General features: G+C 47.2%; 1 protein-coding gene across 3 annotated transcripts in view; it reads right to left on the minus strand.

The window, feature by feature from the left end:
* LOC143718244 (alpha-tectorin-like) overlaps positions 1 to 20,995 on the minus strand; it is a 76,137-nt gene that overhangs the window by 30,848 nt on the left and 24,294 nt on the right. Inside the window, exons 1-3 of one of the 3 annotated variants that reach the window (XM_077209251.1) lie at positions 19,044 to 19,138; positions 18,800 to 18,863; positions 18,692 to 18,718 (exon numbers count right to left, since the gene is read on the minus strand). The exons of the other annotated variants lie outside the window; for them this stretch is intronic. Of the exons in view, the coding sequence (XP_077065366.1) occupies positions 18,692 to 18,718; positions 18,800 to 18,848 (76 nt within the window). The 5' untranslated portion in view covers positions 18,849 to 18,863; positions 19,044 to 19,138. Of the gene's footprint in view, positions 1 to 18,691; positions 18,719 to 18,799; positions 18,864 to 19,043; positions 19,139 to 20,995 lie in introns of those variants that run through there. 3 annotated transcript variants of the gene reach the window in all.

Genomic DNA, 20,995 nt, shown 5'->3' on the forward strand with positions numbered 1-20,995 from the left:
AAGGCTGAAGACATCAACGGCAAAGGATAAGTATTCTTTACCGTGATGTTATTCAGCCCTCGGTAATCAATACAAGGTCGCAGAGAACCGTCCTTCTTCCCCACAAAAAAGAACCCCGCCCCCGCTGGAGAAGAGGAAGGGCGAATGAACTTGGTTGCTAGAGAATCAGAAATATATTTCTCCATAGCCTCCCTTTCTGGAATAGAAAGTGAATATAACTTGCCTTTAGGCGGAGACTTACCTGGCAGTAAATCTATAGCACAGTCATAGGGACGATGCGGAGGGAGAGAAGCAGCACGAGACTTACTGAACACCTCCTTCAGGTCCAGGTACTCCGCGGGCACGTTAGACAGATCCCCTGCTTCCTCCTGAAACACAGAAACAGGCACAGACGAACAGGCAGACACGAGACAAGACTTATGACATTCCTTGCTCCACTCCAGTACTGATCTATGGTGCCAGTCCACTCGGGGGTTGTGACGGATGAGCCAGGGGTGTCCGAGGACGACGGGTGCAAGGGGTGAGTCCATGATGAAGAATGAAATAGTCTCAGAATGGTTGCCGGAAGTGGTGAGGGTGATGTCTTCAGTGCAAAGGGAAATGGTGGGGAGTTCTTGTCCATTGAGTGCGTGAACGGCAATTCTGTGAGTGAGGGGTCTGAGGGGAATCTGAATCTTCTGTGCAAAAGTGTGGTCCATAAAATTACCTTCAGCCCCAGAGTCCAGAAGTGCATGGCAGTCGTGCTGTTGGACTGACCACCTTAGTCTTACCGGAAGGAGTGTGGAGGTAGATGTAATCGATGATGAGGTCTTCCTAGCGGAGATCCCACCCGATAGTAGCCTCAGTTTTACTATCGGGCTTGGCCTTTTACCGGACAGTTGTATGCGTAATGTCCCGCTCCTCCACAATACAGGCAAAGGCCCTGGGATCTCCGCCTCTCCCTCTCCTCCCGGGAAAGCCGAGCTCGACCCACCTGCATGGGCTCGGGATCGTAGACGGGGCTGACCACGTCCCTGCCGCTGGATCGTGGAGGGTCGGTCCCTGCGAAGGTACGGGTGGACGGGGCTCGGCGCTCGACCCTAGACAGCCGAGCGTCCACCCGCAGAGCCAAGTCGACCAACCCGTTGAGAGTGGTGGGTAGATCCAGGGCGTAGATCTCCCTCTGGACGTGGTCAGCCAACCCATGCAGGAACATATCCCACTGCGCCTCCTCGTTCCAGCCGCACTCCGCCGCCAGGGTCCGAAATTCAATAGAGTAGTCCGAAACCGACCTTTCTCCCTGCTGTAGTTCCGCCAGTCTTCGGGCTGCCTCTCTCCCAGAGACAGCCCTGTCGAAAACTTTCCTCATTTCGGCGGCGAGGGTCTGGAACGAGGCGCAGCATGGGTGTTGGTTCTCCCACACCGCCGTTCCCCAAAGCGCAGCCTTCCCCGTCAGCAGAGTGAGAACGAACGCCACCTTCGCTTGTTCCGTGTTGAACGTGCGGGGCTGTAAAGCGAAATGCATCGTACAGCGGGTCAAAAATGCTCTGCAAAAGGTAGTCTCACCGGCATAATGCTCTGGCACTGGAAGACGGGGCTCTGGCTGGGAGGGTCCTTCTGGTGGTATGGGAGGAACGGTCGGTGTGGGCGGCGCAGTGGGACCCTGTAGGCGTTGGATCTGCTGGGTGAGCTCGGACACCTGTGTCACCAAGGCCTGTACTGCGCGTCCCGTGTCGCCGATCTCTCGCTGCTGCGAATCCATCCTCCTGATGCTATGGTGAATGAATTCCTCCATCGATCTCTGTGATGCACTCGCTGCTTCTCTTTCCTGGTCAGATCGTTCTGTCATCATGTAATAATAGACGAGAAGCAAATGCAAGTAAACAGTAGATTTAATAAGGATGATGATGATGATGATGCAGTACAGGCAGATGTAGAACGGGCGACACAGGGACTTCGGTGGTCAGGATCCGGTGGTGAAGAGACGATGGTGCGGTGACGGTGAAACAGCAGACGAAATCCAAAGACGAAGACGGAGAACAGGAACTGGAACACAAGGCAGGAACTGGACACTGGAACACCAACACGAACGACATCAAACAACGATCTGACAAGGATGATAGAACAGCGGTAAGTATAAATAGAGTGGTGAGATTGACTGCAGCTGGTGAAGTGAATGAGGATCAGCTGAAGTGGATCAGGTGATGTCATACATTCACGCCCACTACCCACGTGCATTCAAACCACAACATAAACACGAGACGAGAAGGAACAGAGAATGTGTCTACCGTGACAGATATGGCGAACGAACAGCAGTTTAGGAAGTGTGTCCCTCCCTGCTCGCGTTATTTTACGAGTGGGGATACACACGTTCTTTGTGTTGTTTGTTTGGGAGTGCAGCATGCCCAGTCAGCTCTCGAGGGAGCTGATTGTGAGCATTGCGAGCGTCTGCCATTAAGGACGCTCCGCTCCCGCCGGGCGCTCTTCGAGGAGAGCGGTTCGGTGCGCGCTCCCCGCGGTTCGGGTCCCACTCTTGCCCACTCTGCCTTATCTCTCCCTTCACCTGTGAGATCCAGTGCCTCAGTCCCGTGTTCGGAAGCACGCGCTGCGGTTTCTTCCGCTCGGGCTGAGGCACCAGTTATAAATGAGGGAGATGTGGAGGATTCGCCACCTTACACTCCCGAAAGTGATGAGCTAGTGGAGTTATTAACAACAGCTGTAGAAAAACTCAGCATTGTATGGCCAGTGACTAGACAGGAGTCTGTTTCTAAATCGAAATTAGATGAGAGATTTTTGCCGTCACGAGTGCAACCTCCACGCCGGTGCTTGCCGTTTTTTCACGATCTCCACACTGAGGTGTCGAAATCGTGGAAAAAAACGGTGTCATATAGAGTGTTTAGTCCCCAGACTTCAACATATTCTAATATTGTAGGGGCAAAATCATATGGTTATTCGGCTATGCCTCGCGCGGAAGAGACGCTTGCGAGTTTTTTCTCCCTCGAGGCTTCGTCATCTGTTAAGGCACCGGCATTACCCACCAACCCTCTTAGAAATATTTCGGTTTTTGTGGGTAAAACGTATTCGGCGGCGGGTCAGGCTGCTTCATGTCTGCATACTATTTCTATTATGCAGGCATACCAGGCTGACCTGCTGAGGGACGTGAGTGAGAGTGAGGAGGTCAGTGCTGACGTGGTTCGCGAACTGCGTCAGGCTGCTGATTTATCCCTGCGCGCAACCAGAGAGTTGGCCAAGCTAGTGGGTCGATCTATGGCAGCTCTGGTGGCCGCAGAAAGACATCTGTGGTTAAATCAGACAAATATAAAAGAAAAAGAAAAAGCTTTCCTTTTAGACACTCCTCTCTCCCCCCTGGGTTTATTTGACAATGCTGTAAATTCTGTCATCGATAAATTCCAGGAGAAGGAAAAGCAAACAACAGCTTTTAAGGAATTTTTCCCTTTAAAAATTCATGTCCCTGGGGCTGCTGGGCGGGAGCAGCCCCGGCCGTCTGTGAGCTCATCATATAGGGCGCTGAAGCAGAGTGTCGCGTCTCGTGCTCCCCCTGCTGGACAGTGGGCTCAGCCGCGGCACTCTCAGCCGAAATCTCCCAGTAATAGAACTGATCTGAGGACAGTTATATTAGCTAAGAAGGCTTCGGCTAAGAAGAAGTCCTGGCGCCACGGCGCGCAGGACACTGAGGGTGGTCCCCACCGAGGCGGAAAGGTGTTCACGTCTTTCTACGGTAACCATTCTTCCTCGGTGCCCTCAGGGGCCCGTTCTGCCAACCCGCGCCTTCATGCCGGGGTGCAGATGGTCTCCCGAGGGACGCTCGCTCCCTCTGTGGAGGGTTCTCGAGAGACTGGTACCCTTAGTAGAATTTCTGGCAGAGTGGAAAAGCCTTCCAAAAATATCTCATTGGGTCCTGCAGACAATAGAAAGGGATTATGCTATCCAATTCAGGTGTCGTCCACCAAGATTCAGAGGGGTTCTGCCTACAGTGGTGGGCCCCGAGCAGGCTCTGGTTATGGAACAAGAGGTGAAAGCACTCCTTCAAAAGGAGGCTATAGAACGGGTTCCTCCTCCCAGTGTGGAGTCAGGCTATTACAGCCGATATTTCATCGTTCCAAAGAAGGATGGGGGGTTGCGTCCAATTTTAGACCTGCGCCTATTGAATTGCTCGGTAGGGAAGCCAAAATTCAAGATGCTCACTATCAAGCAGATCGTGTCACAAATCAGATCCGAGGACTGGTCTGTCACGATAGATCTAAGGGACGCGTACTTCCACATTTCCATCCTTCCACAACACAGGAAGTTCCTGAGGTTCGCCTTCGGGGGCGAGGTGTACCAGCACAGGGTTCTTCCGTTTGGCCTAGCTTTATCTCCCCGTTCTTTCACGAAATGCATGGACGCAGCACTAGTGCCCCTGAGGCTTCAGGGTGTTCGTGTCCTCAATTACATCAACGATTGGTTGATTTTAGCTCAGGCAGAGCAGATGGCGGTTTGACATTGAGATGTCGTTCTCGGCCATATCAGGAAGTTGGGGTTGAGGCTGAACGCAAAGAAAAGTGTATTATCTCCTCAGAAGACCACTTTTCTGGGTGTCGTTTTGGTTTCGGTTTCGATGCAGGCGTGACTTGCTCCGACCCGCATCGTTTCGATTCTCTCAGCTGTGAAACAAGTAAAGCTAGGCCAGCTACTTATTGTAAAACAGTTTTAGAGACTGTCGGGTCTGATGGCAGCAGCGTCCGACGTTATACCTTGCGGCCTGTTGTACATGAGATCGCTACAGTGGTGGCTCAGGACCAAGGGATTCTCCCCGAGGGGAAATCCGCTCCGCACGGTCAAAGTCACGCGGCGCTGCCTTCGTGCTCTGGTCATGTGGAAAGAAACTTGGTTCCTATTCAAAGGGCCTGTGTTGGGGGCTCCTTGTCGTCGCGTAACGCTAACGACGGAAGCTTCCCTCACAGGGTGGGGGGCGGTCACGAGTGGTCGTCCAGCCCAAGGGCTGTCGCAGGACCATCTATCATGGCTTATAAATTGTCTAGAGATGTTGGCGGTGTTCCAGGCTCTGAAAAACTTCCTAGCAGACCTGAGAGGTCATCATGTGTTAGTTCAGTCAGACAACACGTCAGTGGTCTCTTATATAAATCATCAGGGGGGCCTGCGGTTTCGCCGGCTTTACAAGTTGGCCCGTCAGATCCTCCTGTGGTCCCAAGGGAGGTTACTATTTCTGAGAGCAATGTATCTTCCTGGGTATTTGAATGTGGTAGCAGACTCCCTGTCGAGACAGGGGCCGAGGCCGGGGGATTGGAGACTCCATCCCGAGGTGGTGGAGCTCCTTTAGTTGAGTTTCGGTCGCGCCGAGGTGGACCTATTCGCTTCCAAGGAGACCACGCATTGTCATCTGTGGTTTTCCATCAGCCATCCAGCCCCTCTGGGGTTGGACGCTATGGTGCAGCCGTGGCCGAGGTCACGTCTGTTCGCCTTTCCCCCGATTGCTCTGCTACCCGGAGTTCTGGAGAGGGTTCGCCGGGACGGGGTCAGCCTACTATTAGTAGCCCCGTTCTGGCCGGCCCGAGTATGGTTTGCGGACCTGATTTCTCTCCTGGACGGCTCTCCCTTGGAGCTCCCGGTCAGGAGGGATCTACTCTCTCAGGCAGGCAGCATGATATTTCACCCCCGCCCAGTATTGTGGGCTTGGCCTCTGAGGGGGCCCAGCTCATGAACTCTGGTCTCTCAACCGAGGTTGTTGAGACCATTCTTCACTCCAGAGCTCCATCCACGAGGAAGTTTTATGCCTTGAAGTGGAAACTCTTCACTTCTTGGTGTGGAGAGGACCTGCAGGACCCAGTTAACTGCCCAGTGGGTGCAGTGCTGGAATTCCTGCAGGAGCGCTTCTCCACAGGGCTATCCCCCTCCACACTAAAGGTGTATGTGGCGGCACTGGCTGCTTACCACGTCCCTTTCAGTGTAGTTTCTCTTTGCAGACACCCGCTTATAACTCGTTTCCTTCGTGGCACACTGAGGCTGAGGCCAGCAGTTCGTACGAGGTTGCCGGCCTGGGATCTGGCCATCGTATTAGAAGGTCTTTCCCTAGCTCCTCTTGAACCTATCGAAGAAGTTCCTGAGAAGTTTCTCACGTTTAAGACTATCTTTCTTCTTGCTATCTCCTCACTAAAGAGAATCGGAGATTTGCAGGCCCTGTCGGTTTCACCCTCGTGCCTGGAATTTTCGCCTGGCATGGTTAAGGCTTTTCTGCATCCTAGACCAGGTTACGTTCCCAAGGTCCCTATTAATGTTGTTAGACCTACAGTTCTGCAGCCCTTTTGTCCTCCTCCATTTCTGTCGTCTGACCAGGAGAAACTTAATTTACTCTAGCCTGTTAGGGCGTTAGACGCCTACGTCCACAGAACTGCCCTGTGGAGGAAGTCAGAACAACTATTTGTGTGCTTTGGGCCACCCAAGAAGGGGTGTCCCGCGTCTAAACAGAGAATGAGCAAGTGGGTGGTCGAGGCTATCTCACTTGCCTATGAGTCGGCTGGTCAGCCTTCACCTTTGGCTGTACGAGCCCACTCTACCAGGAGTATGGCGGCTTCTAAAGCCTTACTGTCAGGAGTTTCCCTCAGTGACATTTGTGATGCGGCTGGATGGTCTTCACCGCATACTTTCATTAAGTTCTACGACCTAGACTTAAGTTCTACCCTCGGGCACAGGTGCTCTCGTCCTCTGTGCGCTAGTTCTCACATGGCGGTCACTTGGTCCTATGGCGACGTGGGTATTAGCGTTCCCACAGCGTTTGACGCAGCTCGAGTTCCCTTGAAAGGGAACGTCTCGGTTACGTATGTAACCCTAGTTCCCTGATAGGGAACGAGACGCTGCGTCATTCCACCATACTCCCGGCATTCCCGCTAGCGCTTCCTTCAGACCTATCAGAAGCTGTTGCGCTTGTGTTTATGGGGTGCTTTATAGTTTCCTGGTCGATGACGTCACCCGCCTATGACGTTCCATCTCTCCATTGGGCTGATTGCATACGTGCTTCATGATGCACAACGCAGGGGCGTTCCCACAGCGTTTGACGCAGCGTCTCGTTCCCTATCAGGGAACTAGGGTTACATACATAACCGAGACGTTTTCATTTCTTATTTGTTTTTTGTTTTTTTTTATTTGTTTCTCTCTTCTGTTCATATTTGAGTTTCTTTGTTGTTCTTCTAATCTGTTAATTGTTTCTTCCGTCTTGCGTCTCGTTCCCTTCTCAGGGAACTAGGGTTACAATTGTAACCTGAGACATTCCCTATGAGGGAACTCGCACTGCATCAATGACGCTTTGGGAATGACAATACCAAACAGCCATACTTACAATTGCCTGTATGAGAAACTGTTGGCAATTAAGTCATAAGAACCTGAGACCCTGGGGTAGCGTCCAGGCTACAAAACCTCACAAAAGTGAGCTGGGAAGACCAGCCCGCCGCAACACACACCTCTTGTAGGGAAACCCCTGAAATTAAGGCTTTAGAGGCCGCCATACTCCTAGTAGAATGAGCTCTGACCACCAAAGGAGACGGCTGGCCAGAGGACTCATAAGCAAGAGAAATAGCCTTGAATCTGCACTTGCTGATTGTCTGCTTAGAAGCTGGAAGACCTTTCTTAGGTGATCCAAAACAGGCGAACAGCTGATCTGATTTTCTCCACGGGGCACCTCTGTGGACATAAATGTCCAGAGCTCGCACTGGACAGAGGAGATTCAGCTTTTCCTGGTCCGGAGTCGTAAAAGGAGGAGGACAGAAAGCTTGCAACACAATAGGCCTCGGCATATTGGTCGGCACTTTAGGGACGTAGCCCTGTCTAGGATATAGAAATGTCTTGATAATCTCGGGGGCAAACTCAAGGCAGGTGGGAGAAAACAAAAGGGCTTGTAGGTCTCCGACTCTCTTAAGGGATGAAATAGCTAGAAGAAAGATGATTTTAAAGATCAGAAACTTTTCTGAAATCGATTCGAGGGGCTCAAAGGGAGCTGCAGATATGCCCTCTATGACTATAGCCAGACGGAACCCGTGTTCAAGTTGCAGGCCTTAGCCTCAGAGTACCACAAAGGAAACGGATAATCAAGGGGTCTCCACCCAACAATGCATTACCCGCAGGGGCGTATTAAGCAGCTATGGCCGCCAGATAAACCTTTAGGGTTGATGGAGATAACCCTGATGAAAAGCGATTTTGTAAGAACTCAAGCACTGAGCCAACTCGACAGTTAACCGGATCCTTCTGACACTGATGACACCAAGAAGTGAAAACTCTCCACTTCAGGGCATAAAGTTTCCTCGTAGATGGAGCTCTGGAGTGTAAGATTTGTAAGGCCAGCATCTATGAGTTGGACCCCCTCAGAGCCCAAACCCACAGGTTACAAATCTCTGGGTGGGGATGAAGGATTGTGCCCCCCGCCTGAGACAGAAGGTCTCTCCTGATCGGAATCTCCAAGGGAGGGCCGTCGAGGAGATGAGGTCCGAAAACCAAATTCGGCTCGGCCAGCGTGGTGCTACTAGCAGTAGGCTTATTCCATTCAGTAGGACTCTCCAGAACTCCAAGGGTAGGGTGACAAAATGATATTGGCCTCTCGCAATATTGGCAAGTCAATGGAGACGATTGGATTCAGCCAAGCGAAATGGGGTCTTGCCGGTCTTGCGCACCCAACGCGTCATTTTTGCCGCGCGCACCTTCGCGCTCGTGTGGACGCGTCGAGTTTAAACAAGGCTTTACTCCGTGTCAGCGCATGCTCTGATCGGTAAAGGGACACAAACCTCTCCCGAATCATTTATAGAATCAGTTACAGAGTTCTAATGACGGCGTTCAAATACATAACATTAGACTAACGTTAGCCAGCTTATAGTATCATGATTCAGTACACTAGTTAGTATTTATTTGAGATACAATATGTTTTTTTATTAATCGAGCAGCAGAAAAATTAGTCATTAGATTAGTCAACTAATCGATAAAATAATCACCCAACTAATCGTTTAGTTAATAATCGTTTACCCCAGCCCTACTAAATACTCTATTCCCCAGTCTCTATTCATTGCCGAAGTATTTTTTTTGCCGTGACAAATCAATCACTCCTTTACGACTGGCTGCCTGCACATTCATTCATTGAGCTCGCGGCTGCTGCAACTTGCGCTCTCTTCACGACTCAACATCCACGGACAATTTTTTATGTTTTAGCCGGCAATAACTACTCAAGATTTGGTTACACTTAATTTCGATAGTCCACTTTAGACATTCTACTAACTATAAGTAAATTTGGAGCTACATGTCAACTAACTGTCATTAGAGTATTAGTAGACTGTCTGCTTAATATTTGCTAACAGTTTATTTTGGTGGTCCTCCAACAGATATTCTACTGACTATAAGTAACTTGGCAACTACAAGTCAACTTATTATCCTAACCCGAACCCCTAACCATAACCTAACAGTATACTGACAGTCTACTAATACTCTAATGACAGTTAGTTGACATGTAGCTGCAAAGTTACTTATAGTTAGTAGAATGTCTAAAGTGGACTATCGAAATAAAGTGTAACCCTAGATTTTTGCTTTAGCATAATTTTCGGGACAATCAGGGCCGGATTCGGGATTCGGGACAACAGCTTAGATTTCGGGACTGTTCCGAATTTTTCAGGACTTCTGGTCACCCTACCAGGGGGGCAGAGCAACTAGGGAAAATCCATACAGACGCAGCCTTGGCCACGTCTGTACCATAGTGGACAGTGCGTCTTATTCTGAGACGCAAACAGTTCCACTTCCACTCGGCCATAAACTTCCCATATGTACTTCACCACCTTGGGGTGGAGTCTCCAATCCCCTAGCCTCAGCCCCTGCTTCGACAGGATGTCTGCTCCTATATTCTGGCACCCTGGGATATACACTGCCCTCAGGGAGAGTATCTTCCCTAGGGACCACAGGAGGATCTGGTGCACCAGTTTGCATAGTGGACACAACCGCAGACCCCCCCCTGATAAGTTATGTCCAATATAATATATAGTTTATATATTATATTATATATTTGTTATTTAGCCTATAGGCTACTGTTCATAAATGTTTATTTAGTCTATACTTTTCATAGATTCATATATGCCTACTGTTCCATGTTATCTCTTTAAAAATCATCAGTTGTTCAATCTTCAATTAATTTCATTTATCGTCCGGTTGACCTAATTTTCTTCATAATAACAGGCTATTCAACTAGCAAACACTCAATATGACACAAAGAAGAAATGTAAGAAAATTTATTATAAATGGATTTGTCTGTCTTCTTCAAAATAGCCTATTAGAAAGATTACGCAAAATGCGCATAGGCTGATCGCCTATTGTTTATTGGGCGACAGAACAAAAATGTTGTTATGAGCCGTTAAATAAAAAATAAAATAAAAAATATTTTTTTAACAATATGTACATAAGTTACTTGTCAGGTATTGTTCATAAAAACAAGCATTAGATCAATAGTTACTGTTTAAACTGTTATGTTTCATCTGTCCCACCCCTGTGTTTCAATCGTCCCGCTCATGCGGGACGATTGAAACAAAGCACAACTACCGTTCAAAGTAAATATTTACATAAATAATTCTATATTTGCACCGAATAACACATGACACTAAGAGAACACATATGTGAGTTGTTGATCACAAAACAATTTTTTTTTTCCTGTAACCTTATCTTAGAAACGTCTCGGTTACGTATGTAACCCTCATTCCCTGAGTACAGGGAACGGAGACGTGTCGTTGGGGGAGTTCCCTGACAAATTGGGATCACGCTAGGGAGCCAATTGTCTTCAAGAGAATTAAAAACGAGCCAATAGACATTGGCATGCAAGATTTGCATTCCGCGATCCGCCTACCAGCGCGGGTATAAAAGGCGGAAGTAAACATTGCGCAATGCTTTTCACTGTGGAGCCGAACAGTGTACAGTCCTCCGCGAAGGTACAGCAACATGGCGAAGGGACGAGACGTCTCCGTTCCCTGTATCAGGGAATGAGGGTTACATACGTAACCGAGACGTTCCCTTTCGTCCTGGGAACTCTGACGTGTCGTTGGGGGAGTTCCCTGACAAATTGGGATCCCTAATAAAACACCATGGTGCTGGCCCCTTCCAGCACCCGGCTAAGCTACCCTGCAGCAGTTTCTTAAAATAAGTTGAGGAGCTAGCACGGAAATCACACTGCTGTTCCGCAAGACCCGCACAGTGGATATTGGATAACACTGGGAAAGCGTTCCCCCCAGAGAGGGGGAAGGCTGCGGAAGCCTGACTGAGGAAGGCCAGCAAAAAACATATTGTAGGGTATGGACCAATCAGACACATACTATTTATTCATTATATACAAAGGTTTATGAAACTCCTCGCACAGCCCAAATGAACAAACACAAGTGAAAGAAACAGTGTCATGTTACAGGGCATGATAAGGAGATTTTACGACCTCCGAGGAATGTGGCCACATACTCAAGAGAGAGACTATGAAACAGAAACCCTCTTTAAAACAGACTTTGCTGCGTTAATCATAGACTAACTGATCTATAAATGAACATGCATAAAACTGTGAAAGAAACAGTGTAAATGGTTTACTGTCTCGTGTACTATTAGGTATATATTATGGTATGTATCCTGGTATACAACCAACTAACGATCAATGTAACCTCACCTGTATAATGCCTCCTACCTAAATAATCCTCATTTAATGACTCACACTTTGATGTACATCACCTTCTTCTAGAATGCAGTGTGGATGTGTTATAGCTATTTTAGCATTAATGAAGGTATAATCATATTATGGGACAAAGATCCGTAAATCAACTAAGAGCCACTTTCCCTCTCAGACATGTCCCCTTTCTGATTGGTCGAGTTCAACCCTTAGGGGAGGATCTTCTCCAGGCCTTATTAGAGACAGTCCACATGTGACCTCCCTCTCTTAGTTCTTTCATCCAGCCGCAACACTGTTCTGGTGATTCTGGGGAACCCCCTCCCCCTCCACGGGGGCCCCAGGGCCCAGCAGGCCTCGATCCAACCAGATATGGGCTCAGGCAGGAGAGAGATGACTCTCTCACAAAGAACCAAGGACAATCTCAAGAGTTTTGGAACAAAGACTCAAACCAACAACGACTCCAATCACCCATCCTTCCGACTTCCTCACTTCTCCTGGGTGCTCGGCGTGGCCTCAACAGAGTCCCAGGCCTTGCCCAAACCAGCCATGCGGTCCTGGAGAAAGAGAACGCTCAACCAACTTCCACTTGACACTGCCGGAACCATCAACGACTTCAATTTTCAACAACTTCAAGAATTGTTCCCATTACAAATGCAAGTATTCATTTCAATGAAATGTGAAAATGAAATTCTGATGGTTCTTCTCATAGACCCTCTTCCGGTTTCCAATTTCATCCTATCACTAACCTATTTATGTATTCATGTGTGTATGTTGTTTAGTTTATTTATATTCATATAAATATCTATATTTAGTTAATAAAACTTGTACATAATATGTATTTGGTTCTGTTTTGCTTGCAATACAAGTCACTTTACGATCACGGTTTTTGCTACTGGCTCAAAGTACAAGTACAGGCGAAGAAATAATTATTCTTCGGTGGCCATGGAAGATACCCTTTTCTTAGAATAAATTAATAATCAAAAGAGTTCGTTGGAACTGATTAATTGATTGTAATATTAATTCAGCCACATCAAGTTAATCCAATTAACTGACCCAAATATTTATAATTAATAATAACAAGATATTATTGATTATTAATATTTCCAAAAAGCTGAGTTCCTTACAATATGTAATAACCCAGTGGGACAGTGAACCATATGGCAGTCCCTGAGGTGGTCCCAATCTTTTTAGGAAAATGGGCGCGTACTCAACAGGGACGACGAACGAGTCCGTCAAGGGGAAGACAAGGCTAAACTGCACGTGGCATGATGGGTCACAGTAGAGACCACTGGAGCACCCAGTCTACTAACAACTCCTTACTAGCGGTAGCAGACCTGGTGCCGGGCGGTCCGCCACGCCCAGCACCGAGGGGTGAAGGAGGAACTCACAAGCTCACCGACATAGGGCGCCAATGGAGCAAAGAACGCACGTATCCACTGCGAGACGGAGTGGCGTAGCAAGCCGACACAACCTATTCCCTCGACCCACTGGCCGTAGCCAGAACTCGGGAGGAAACCGGTTCCACATGAAGGCTATAGAACCTAGCGGACGTGTTCGGTGTCGCCCAGCCCGCAGCTCTACAAATGTCTGTAAGCGAGGCGCCTTGAGCCAAGGTCCAGGAAGCGGCAACACCTCAAGTGGAGTGAGTGCGCAACCTGGGAGGACAAGGCTCACCCAGAGACTTTTATGCTCGGGGGATAGCATCCACTAACCAGTGGGCTAAGCTCTTGTTGGAGACGGCCTTCCCCTTCTGCTGGCCTCCATAACAAACAAAGAGCTGATCTGAGGTTCTAAAGCTTTGCGTTCTGTCAATGTAAACCCGCAGGGCGTGGGTGGGACAGAGAAAAGCTAGGGCTGGGTCTGCCTCCTCCTGGGGCAGCGCTTGCAGGTTCACTACCTGGTCCACGAAGGGAGTAGTAGGAACCTTGGGCACATATCCGAGCCGGGGTCTCAACACAATGTGAGAAAGGCCCGGCCCGAACTCTAGGCACGATTCGTCGAACTAAAAAGCCTGCAGATCCCCTATCCTCTTAAAGGAGGCCAATGCTAACAGGAGCGCTGTCTTAATGGACAGGATATTAAGCTCTACTGTCAGCAAAGGCTCAAAGGGGGGACTTTGAAGAGCTCTAAGTACTAGAGCTAGGTCACAATAGGGTACAGAGTGCAAAACTCGAGGTGGATTGAACCTCCTGGCACCCTTAAGGAATATGATTAACAAGTCAAGTCAAGTAAAGTCATCCTCATTTATATAGCGCTTTTAACAATGTAGATTGTTTCAAAGCAGCTTTACAGAGATAAACATATAATTTAAGGTAACAGAGTTTGGTTTGGTTTTATAGTGGCTCTTGAAAAATGTTTTTTCCAGCTAAAGTTAGTTTTGATTGATTCACTTCCGTCTAAATGATCATTTGTTATTAAATTAGGGGCCGCTAAGACGACACCGTTCTCTCTAAACAGACTTTAAACGTGAACCTGTGATAGACGCTGATGGCGTCTATCACACGCAGGTCATGCTTCCCCAGGGACTTACCTTCTACTGCATCGTGATGCACGGCTATTGCGGCGACATACACTTTGAGGGTGGAGGGAGACAGCCTTGACTCCAACCCATCTTGCAGGAAAGAAAGCACGACTCCGAACTGGCAAGTTCGGGGATCCTCCTGACGGTAGGAACACCAATCGACGAACAGGTTCCACTTCAACGCATAGAGGTGCCTCGTAGAGGGGTCTGCCACACAGTTGCGCTCCCCTGGAAAGTGAACGGCACGAAGCGACCTCAGATGCTCCTGACTCCAAAGGAGGAGGTGAGAGGCGAGTCGCGACATACAACGGGAGCGTAGACCACCTTGATGGTTGATGTACGCAACGGTCGCAGTGCTGTCCGTACGGACCAGTACGTGCTTGTGTTTGAGAACCCCTTTGAGGCGACGCAAGGCTAAGCGTACTGCTTGCAACTCTAGGCAGTTGATGTGCCAATGCAGTTGAGGCCCAGTCCACAGACCTGAAACTGCATGCCCGTTGTACGTGGCCCCCCACCCGGTGGCAGAGGCATCTGTGAAAACCACAGCATGCCTGGAAACCTGGACTAAGGGCACTCCGGCCCATAGAAACACAGGATCCGACCACGGGGAAAAGGTTTGGCGACAGTGCGGGGTCACTTTGACCCGGAACGTGCCGCTGTGCCACGCCCACCTCGGGACACGATCGTGAAGCCAGCGCTGAAGCGGTCTTATATGTAACAGGCCGAGCGGCATTACTGCGGCTGCGGCTGCCATATGCCCCAGGAGCCTCTGAAATTGTTTCAGTGGAACCGCTGTCCTGCCTCGAAAAGACCTGAGGCAGGTGAGCACTGACTGGACGTGTTCCTCCGTGAGGAGTGCAGTCCGTGCGACCGAGTCCAGCTCCATACCGAGATAAGAGATCCTCTGCAAGGGGCAAAGTTTGCACTTGTCCCAGCTGACCTGAAGCCCCAACCGGCTGAGGAGCCGAAACACCAAGTCCCTGTGATCGCACAACAAATCTCGCAAGTGAGCTAAAATGAGCCAGTCTTCGAGATAGTTGAGAATGCGAACGCCTTGTTCTCTCATGTGAACAATGGCCGCCTCCGCGACTTTCGTGAAGACACGAGGCGACAGGGCCAGCCCGAAGGGTAGGACTTTGTACTGATACGCTCGACCCTCGAAAGCAAACCGTAGAAACGGTCTGTGTCGAGGAAGAAACGAGATGTGAAAGTACGCGTCCTTCAGGTCGATCACTGCAAACCAATCCGGGGGACGGATGCATTCGAAAATGCGCTTCTGTGTAAGCATTTTGAACGGGTTTGTGCAGGGCCCGATTCAAAACTCCCAGGTCCAGGATTGGCCGTAACCCACCGCCTTTCCTGGGTACAATGAAGTAGGGGCTGTAAAACCCAGACCTCATCTCAGCAGGAGGGACCGGCTCGATCGCGTCCTTCGCCAGCAGGACATCGATCTCTTTCCACAAGACAGGGGCATCCACCGACCGCACACGAGTTAAGTGGACGCCCCTGAACTTGGGAGGCCGGCGTGCAAACTGAATTGCATAGCCGAACCGCAGCTGGGGCTGCGTCACTGCTATCCGCAAACTGGGAAGAGGGGTACGGTGGTGTAACGGCTCAGGGGTGGCACACGCTGCCGTCCTGGCCCTCTTGGATGGGGGAGACTGTGTGCCAACCAGTCTCGGCCGTGGATGACCTGGAGGAGGAAGAGGAAACTGCTCTTTTTTTGAAAATGTGGGTACCGCTGACCGAGTAGTCAGAGGCGGAACAAAAACAAAATTCAACATAGGATTTTCCACCGGGGGAAGGAGGTGTGCAGAGGCACCCACACTGGGAGCAGCATCTAAGTACCCCTCCAGGTCGCCCGTCTCAGGAACGCTTTCCGCTCTTCTTCTTCCGGGAAGGGGCCGGAGGCGTCTGAGCGGGCTTGGCCGCCCTCTAACGACCAGACCTCCGTCCACCAGGGGTAGACTGCTGCCCGCAGCAGTCCGCCTCCTGTGCAGGACGTGCCGTATCGCCTCCGACTGCTTCTGGGCGGTGGAGAACTTTTGGGCAAAGCTCTCCACCACGTCGCCGAAGAGGCCCCCTTGGGATATGGGGAAGTTGAGAAGTTTGTTCTTCTCCGCTTCCCGCATATCCGCAAGGGTGAGCCATAGGTGGCGCTCCTGGACCACCAAAGTGGACATCGCTCGACCCAGGGAACGTGCGGTGACTTTTGTCGCCTGGAGGGCGAGGTCCGTCGCCAAACGCAGCTCCTGCAGCAATCCTTGATCGAGACCACCCTCCTGCATGTCATGGAGTGCCTTGGCCTGGTGGACCTGCAGTAGCGCCATGGCATGCAGGGCAGAAGTGGCATCTCCACACGCCATGTAGGCATCCCTGGTCAGACCAGAGGGAAACCAACAGGCGCGGGAGGGGAGTGAAGGGTCAATCCGCCAGGAGGAAGCAGTCTTAGGACACAATTGCATCGCAACCGACCGCTCCACTGGGGGGATTCCCTCGTACCCGTGCGCCGCTCCGCCGTCAAGAGTGGTGAGGAAGGAGGAGCGAGGTTGCCTACATCTGGTCGCGAGGGGGGCCAGCCAAGACTTCCTTAGCTCTTCATGCACTTCAGGGAAGAATGGTACTGGAGCAGTAGATGTTGCCACGGGGCAACAGCACGGCCCGCTCCGAGACACCAATCATCCAGGCTGCCCTTTCGAGCATAGCGGCCATTTCCGGATCCAGCTCAGCCGCAGCCCCCATACCCGAAGGGGGTAGACCCGCTGAGTCATCACCAGAAGATGACCGCTCTTCCTCCGATGCCGCGATCGACATCTGATCCTCTGGCGGTGCCCTAAAGGAGACAAACGGAACCGCACTAGGCTGTCCCGGAAGCCCCTCCGGGACACCCGATGGCAACAAGCTACTAGAGGCATGAGAAGCCCGTGAGGATCTTTCACCAGACGGGACATTCTGCACGGGAACCCTCATCCGCTCACCAACAGGAATCACCGAAGTAGCCGTCTGCCGAACTGAACTGGCAGACGAACTAAATCGGGGATTTTCTGAAGGGACTCCCCCATATTTCAGGGTTCGCAGTCTCGAACGCAGCGTCGCCAGAGTCATGTTCCCGCAATGAGAACATGACTCATTCACAAACGCTGCCTCAGCGTGCTTTAAGCCCAAACACGAGAGGCAGTGTTTATGTTTATGGCATTGCGCAATATTTACTTCCGCCTTTTATATCCACGCTGGTAGGCGGGTCGCGGAATGCAAATCTTGCATGCCAATGTCTATTGGCTCGTTTTTAATTCTCTCGAAGACAATTGGCTCCCTAGCGTGATCCCAATTCGTCAGGGAACTCCCCCGACGACACGTCGGAGTTCCCAGGACGAAAGGGAACCCACATTTATCTGAAAAGTGTTTCAACTGCCCCCCCCGAACCCCCCACCCCCCTTATATATATATAATTGTAGTATTGGAATATATTACAAATGCAACATAAAATGCAACTGTAACACATGGCAATTTGTATTTAATTTCCTATATACCATAGATTTTATATGACATATTAAGCCTCCTAAATAAATGCATAATCTTCCAGAATAATATATCATATTTTATTACCAGTCGTAATGTCCGTGGTTGTAGTTTCCGTGGTTTGGATAGTGGTTGCCTCTAGTTCAACAGTAGTACTCATAACTGGAAAAAAAAAGAATAGACTATTACATAAAAAACAACTCTTACACATACAGAGGACACATGTAAATATATTTACCTGCACAGTAGGTGAGATAAAACATATGAAACAAAGTCACAATTGTGAGATACAAAGATTGTCAGACATTTATTTATTTGTTTGTTTGTTTATTTATTTATTTAATGCATTTGGATGGAAATGACATGAGTGTGTTACAAGGGCTTTGTTTCGCTATAATGACTGGACGCAAAACAAGCAAGTGTTTGAGATTTTGCAGTTCATAAATGTCACACATTTCAAACACATTGTGCCGGGCTTGGGGGTTTTGTCTCAAAACTTTTATGTGTTACAATATAACTGCAGTGTATATAAAATAAATAAATACACAAATAAAGTAAAAAATTTGTTTTATTTATAATAAATAAATAAATATGTGTGTGTGTTTTTATATATATATATATATATATATATATATACACACATTTATGTATTATATATATACACACATTTATTTATTATATATATACACACATTTATTATATATATATATATATATATATATATATATTTATTATATATTTATAAAACATTTTAAATATATACATTTATATATAACAAAAAATTAGTAATAGTCTCATGTGACTCCAAATAAACGCTTTTTCTTTTCTCCTGTGAAAATCAATGTGTAAGAAAGTGCTAAAACATGAGAAAGGTTTTAAATCAATAAGAAAACTCTTTTATCATATCAATTATTTCTACTACAGTTATTTCAACATTTTTTTATGAAAAACAAAGGATGAATTGAAGATTGGATGAAGTGAAAGAATGATTGTACCTGTTGTTTGTCCATTGGTTATTTCACCTGTTAAAATACACAATATAAATTGTTTATTAATGTGAAAAAAAATCTGTAATTTTATACGACAGATTATAAAACACTCACCATTAATAAGCAGCAGCAGAGACACACACAGTGAGATCAGAAACCTCATTGTGACGAACAGCACCTGCACACACATATACAACGCACACACAGACACACACACATGAGATATGTTTCTTATATGATGTTGTATTTTATTCTTTCTCTGTTGTACACATTTGTAAAATAACTATAACATTCACTTCAATACTTAAGTAAGCCAAACTCATTAGAGCCCAATGGGATAAAACAGAAGAAACTTTACCTGAGGTCAGATGCTGCACAAACTCAGGGAGATTCTCTCTTCAGTCGTTCAATACAGTGATGCTGAACTACAGCGCTCACAATCTTATCAGTGCCTTTAATAACTGTGGGTGGACCTTTACTGGAACTAGATGTAATTTATCAACAATAGCTTAAACCAGTTTTTTCATGTGACATTTATATATTTGTTATTTTAACTGATAGTTTCCGTGTGTCCATCTGCATTCAGACAAACATTCTCTCACTCTGTGCTCAAATAGATGTGAAGATGGAATGACGACGGGCCAGTTTGATTGTTTAGCACTTTTTCCAAAAGCAAATGTACAAAAATAGTACCTTAAAACACACAGTGAGTGACCCAAAGGTCACTGGAAATATGCATGTTAATTTAATAATGGTAATTATTATTATTAGTTTAAATAATGGTCTCATTAAAAGCTTTAGAGTTTATCCCTAAGACATCTTGGATGCAGGCAGTGGTCAAGTTGTGCAAACTAACACAATCATAAGAGAAATGCAAAAAATACATATCAAATGTTTTTTGAAAGCAACTAACAACTCAAAGCTAAACCCTAAAGTAAACTGTAATGCCTATTAAAACAGCTGGGAAACGGCATGCTAGTTTGCAGATCAGCATTAGACAAATGTGTGTCTAATATATGTGTATCGACAATGAGAAACAGCAACAAATCTGAATCATGGAAAGTAATGGACAAAGACCGCAGGGAATACATAAAATTAGGCTAACAGACAAATGTTGGTCCTTCCCTAAAGCGAGAACCTGTTGCATATGTCATATGTAGGTCTATATGTTTTATATATTGTTCGCCTTGACAATACCGCTCATAAGACATGCAACTCTGAAGAGTTCAAGGAAGTGAACATTATATTCACGAGTTTACTGTAAGAGCAACAATTACACTCTTCTCAATTATTCCAGATTCCTCTCCTGCACAATGCGACCGACCGACCGTACTAGTTCTACAAATGTAGAAGTGTGTAGAACGTGCTACAGAGAAAGCTCTCTCATCTTCTGTAGTGACAAATGTTCTTTGAGTCCCTTACCCCTACTTTTTTCAGCTCTCTCTCACCTTTATGTATAGCACTTTATACAATACAGACTGTTTCAAAGCAGATTTAAATGGATAAACAGGAAAATAATGATTGCAATAATGATAATGATTCAAACAAAGTTCAAGTCTGTTGTAAAGCAGCTCTATAAAGAAACTAGTGTCAGTGTTCGGTGTCACTCCGAGTGTTAGGATGCATTTTTCAAATCACATAATCATCTGTGGCCGTATCTATATCATCCTGAGATTATGATAAGTGTGTCATCAGTTTTTCTGTAATGTTTATGCATGGATAAATTTGTGTTATTTGAGTTCACATTGTGAATGCTTGAGTTAATTATAATCTGTACTTGTGTTTTCTGAATGTGAACATGGTTAAACCATGGTGAAAAATTTGGGCATTTTTGTGTAAAGTTTTGCTGAAAACATTGAGAAAATTGGAATGTGTTTGAGAACAGGTGAAATGTGTTTATAGTTTTGAGAAATGTGTTGTTGTCTTAAGAACTGAATGAATTGTTATAGTGAATGTATCAGTTATAGAGTGTTAGCAATCAAATTAAATTAATATGTATTTTACATTCTCCCTTGTCAAAATGAGAAGTTTAATGCGTTACGTGAACAGCATTTACAGCAAATCCAGGTTAGTATTCAATTGTGCATACTAATACATGTTTTGCCAAGCTGAATAAATGATCATTAGTTGATGTATTATGAAGCATGAATTAATGCACAGTACTGTATTTTAAATATTATTAAATCAATTATGTGTTTATTGTTAATTTATTTTTGCATTATGTATAAAGTTAACAAGTTTTAATTCACACACAGTAAATCTGGCACTAACTTGGCACTTATATAAAGAACATTTTATCCTCTGAACTAC

Source organism: Siphateles boraxobius, unplaced genomic scaffold, assembly GCF_051911475.1.
Source record: "Siphateles boraxobius isolate OS27281-9 unplaced genomic scaffold, OSU_SipBor_1 60, whole genome shotgun sequence".
Taxonomy (NCBI): Eukaryota; Metazoa; Chordata; class Actinopteri; order Cypriniformes; family Leuciscidae; genus Siphateles; species Siphateles boraxobius.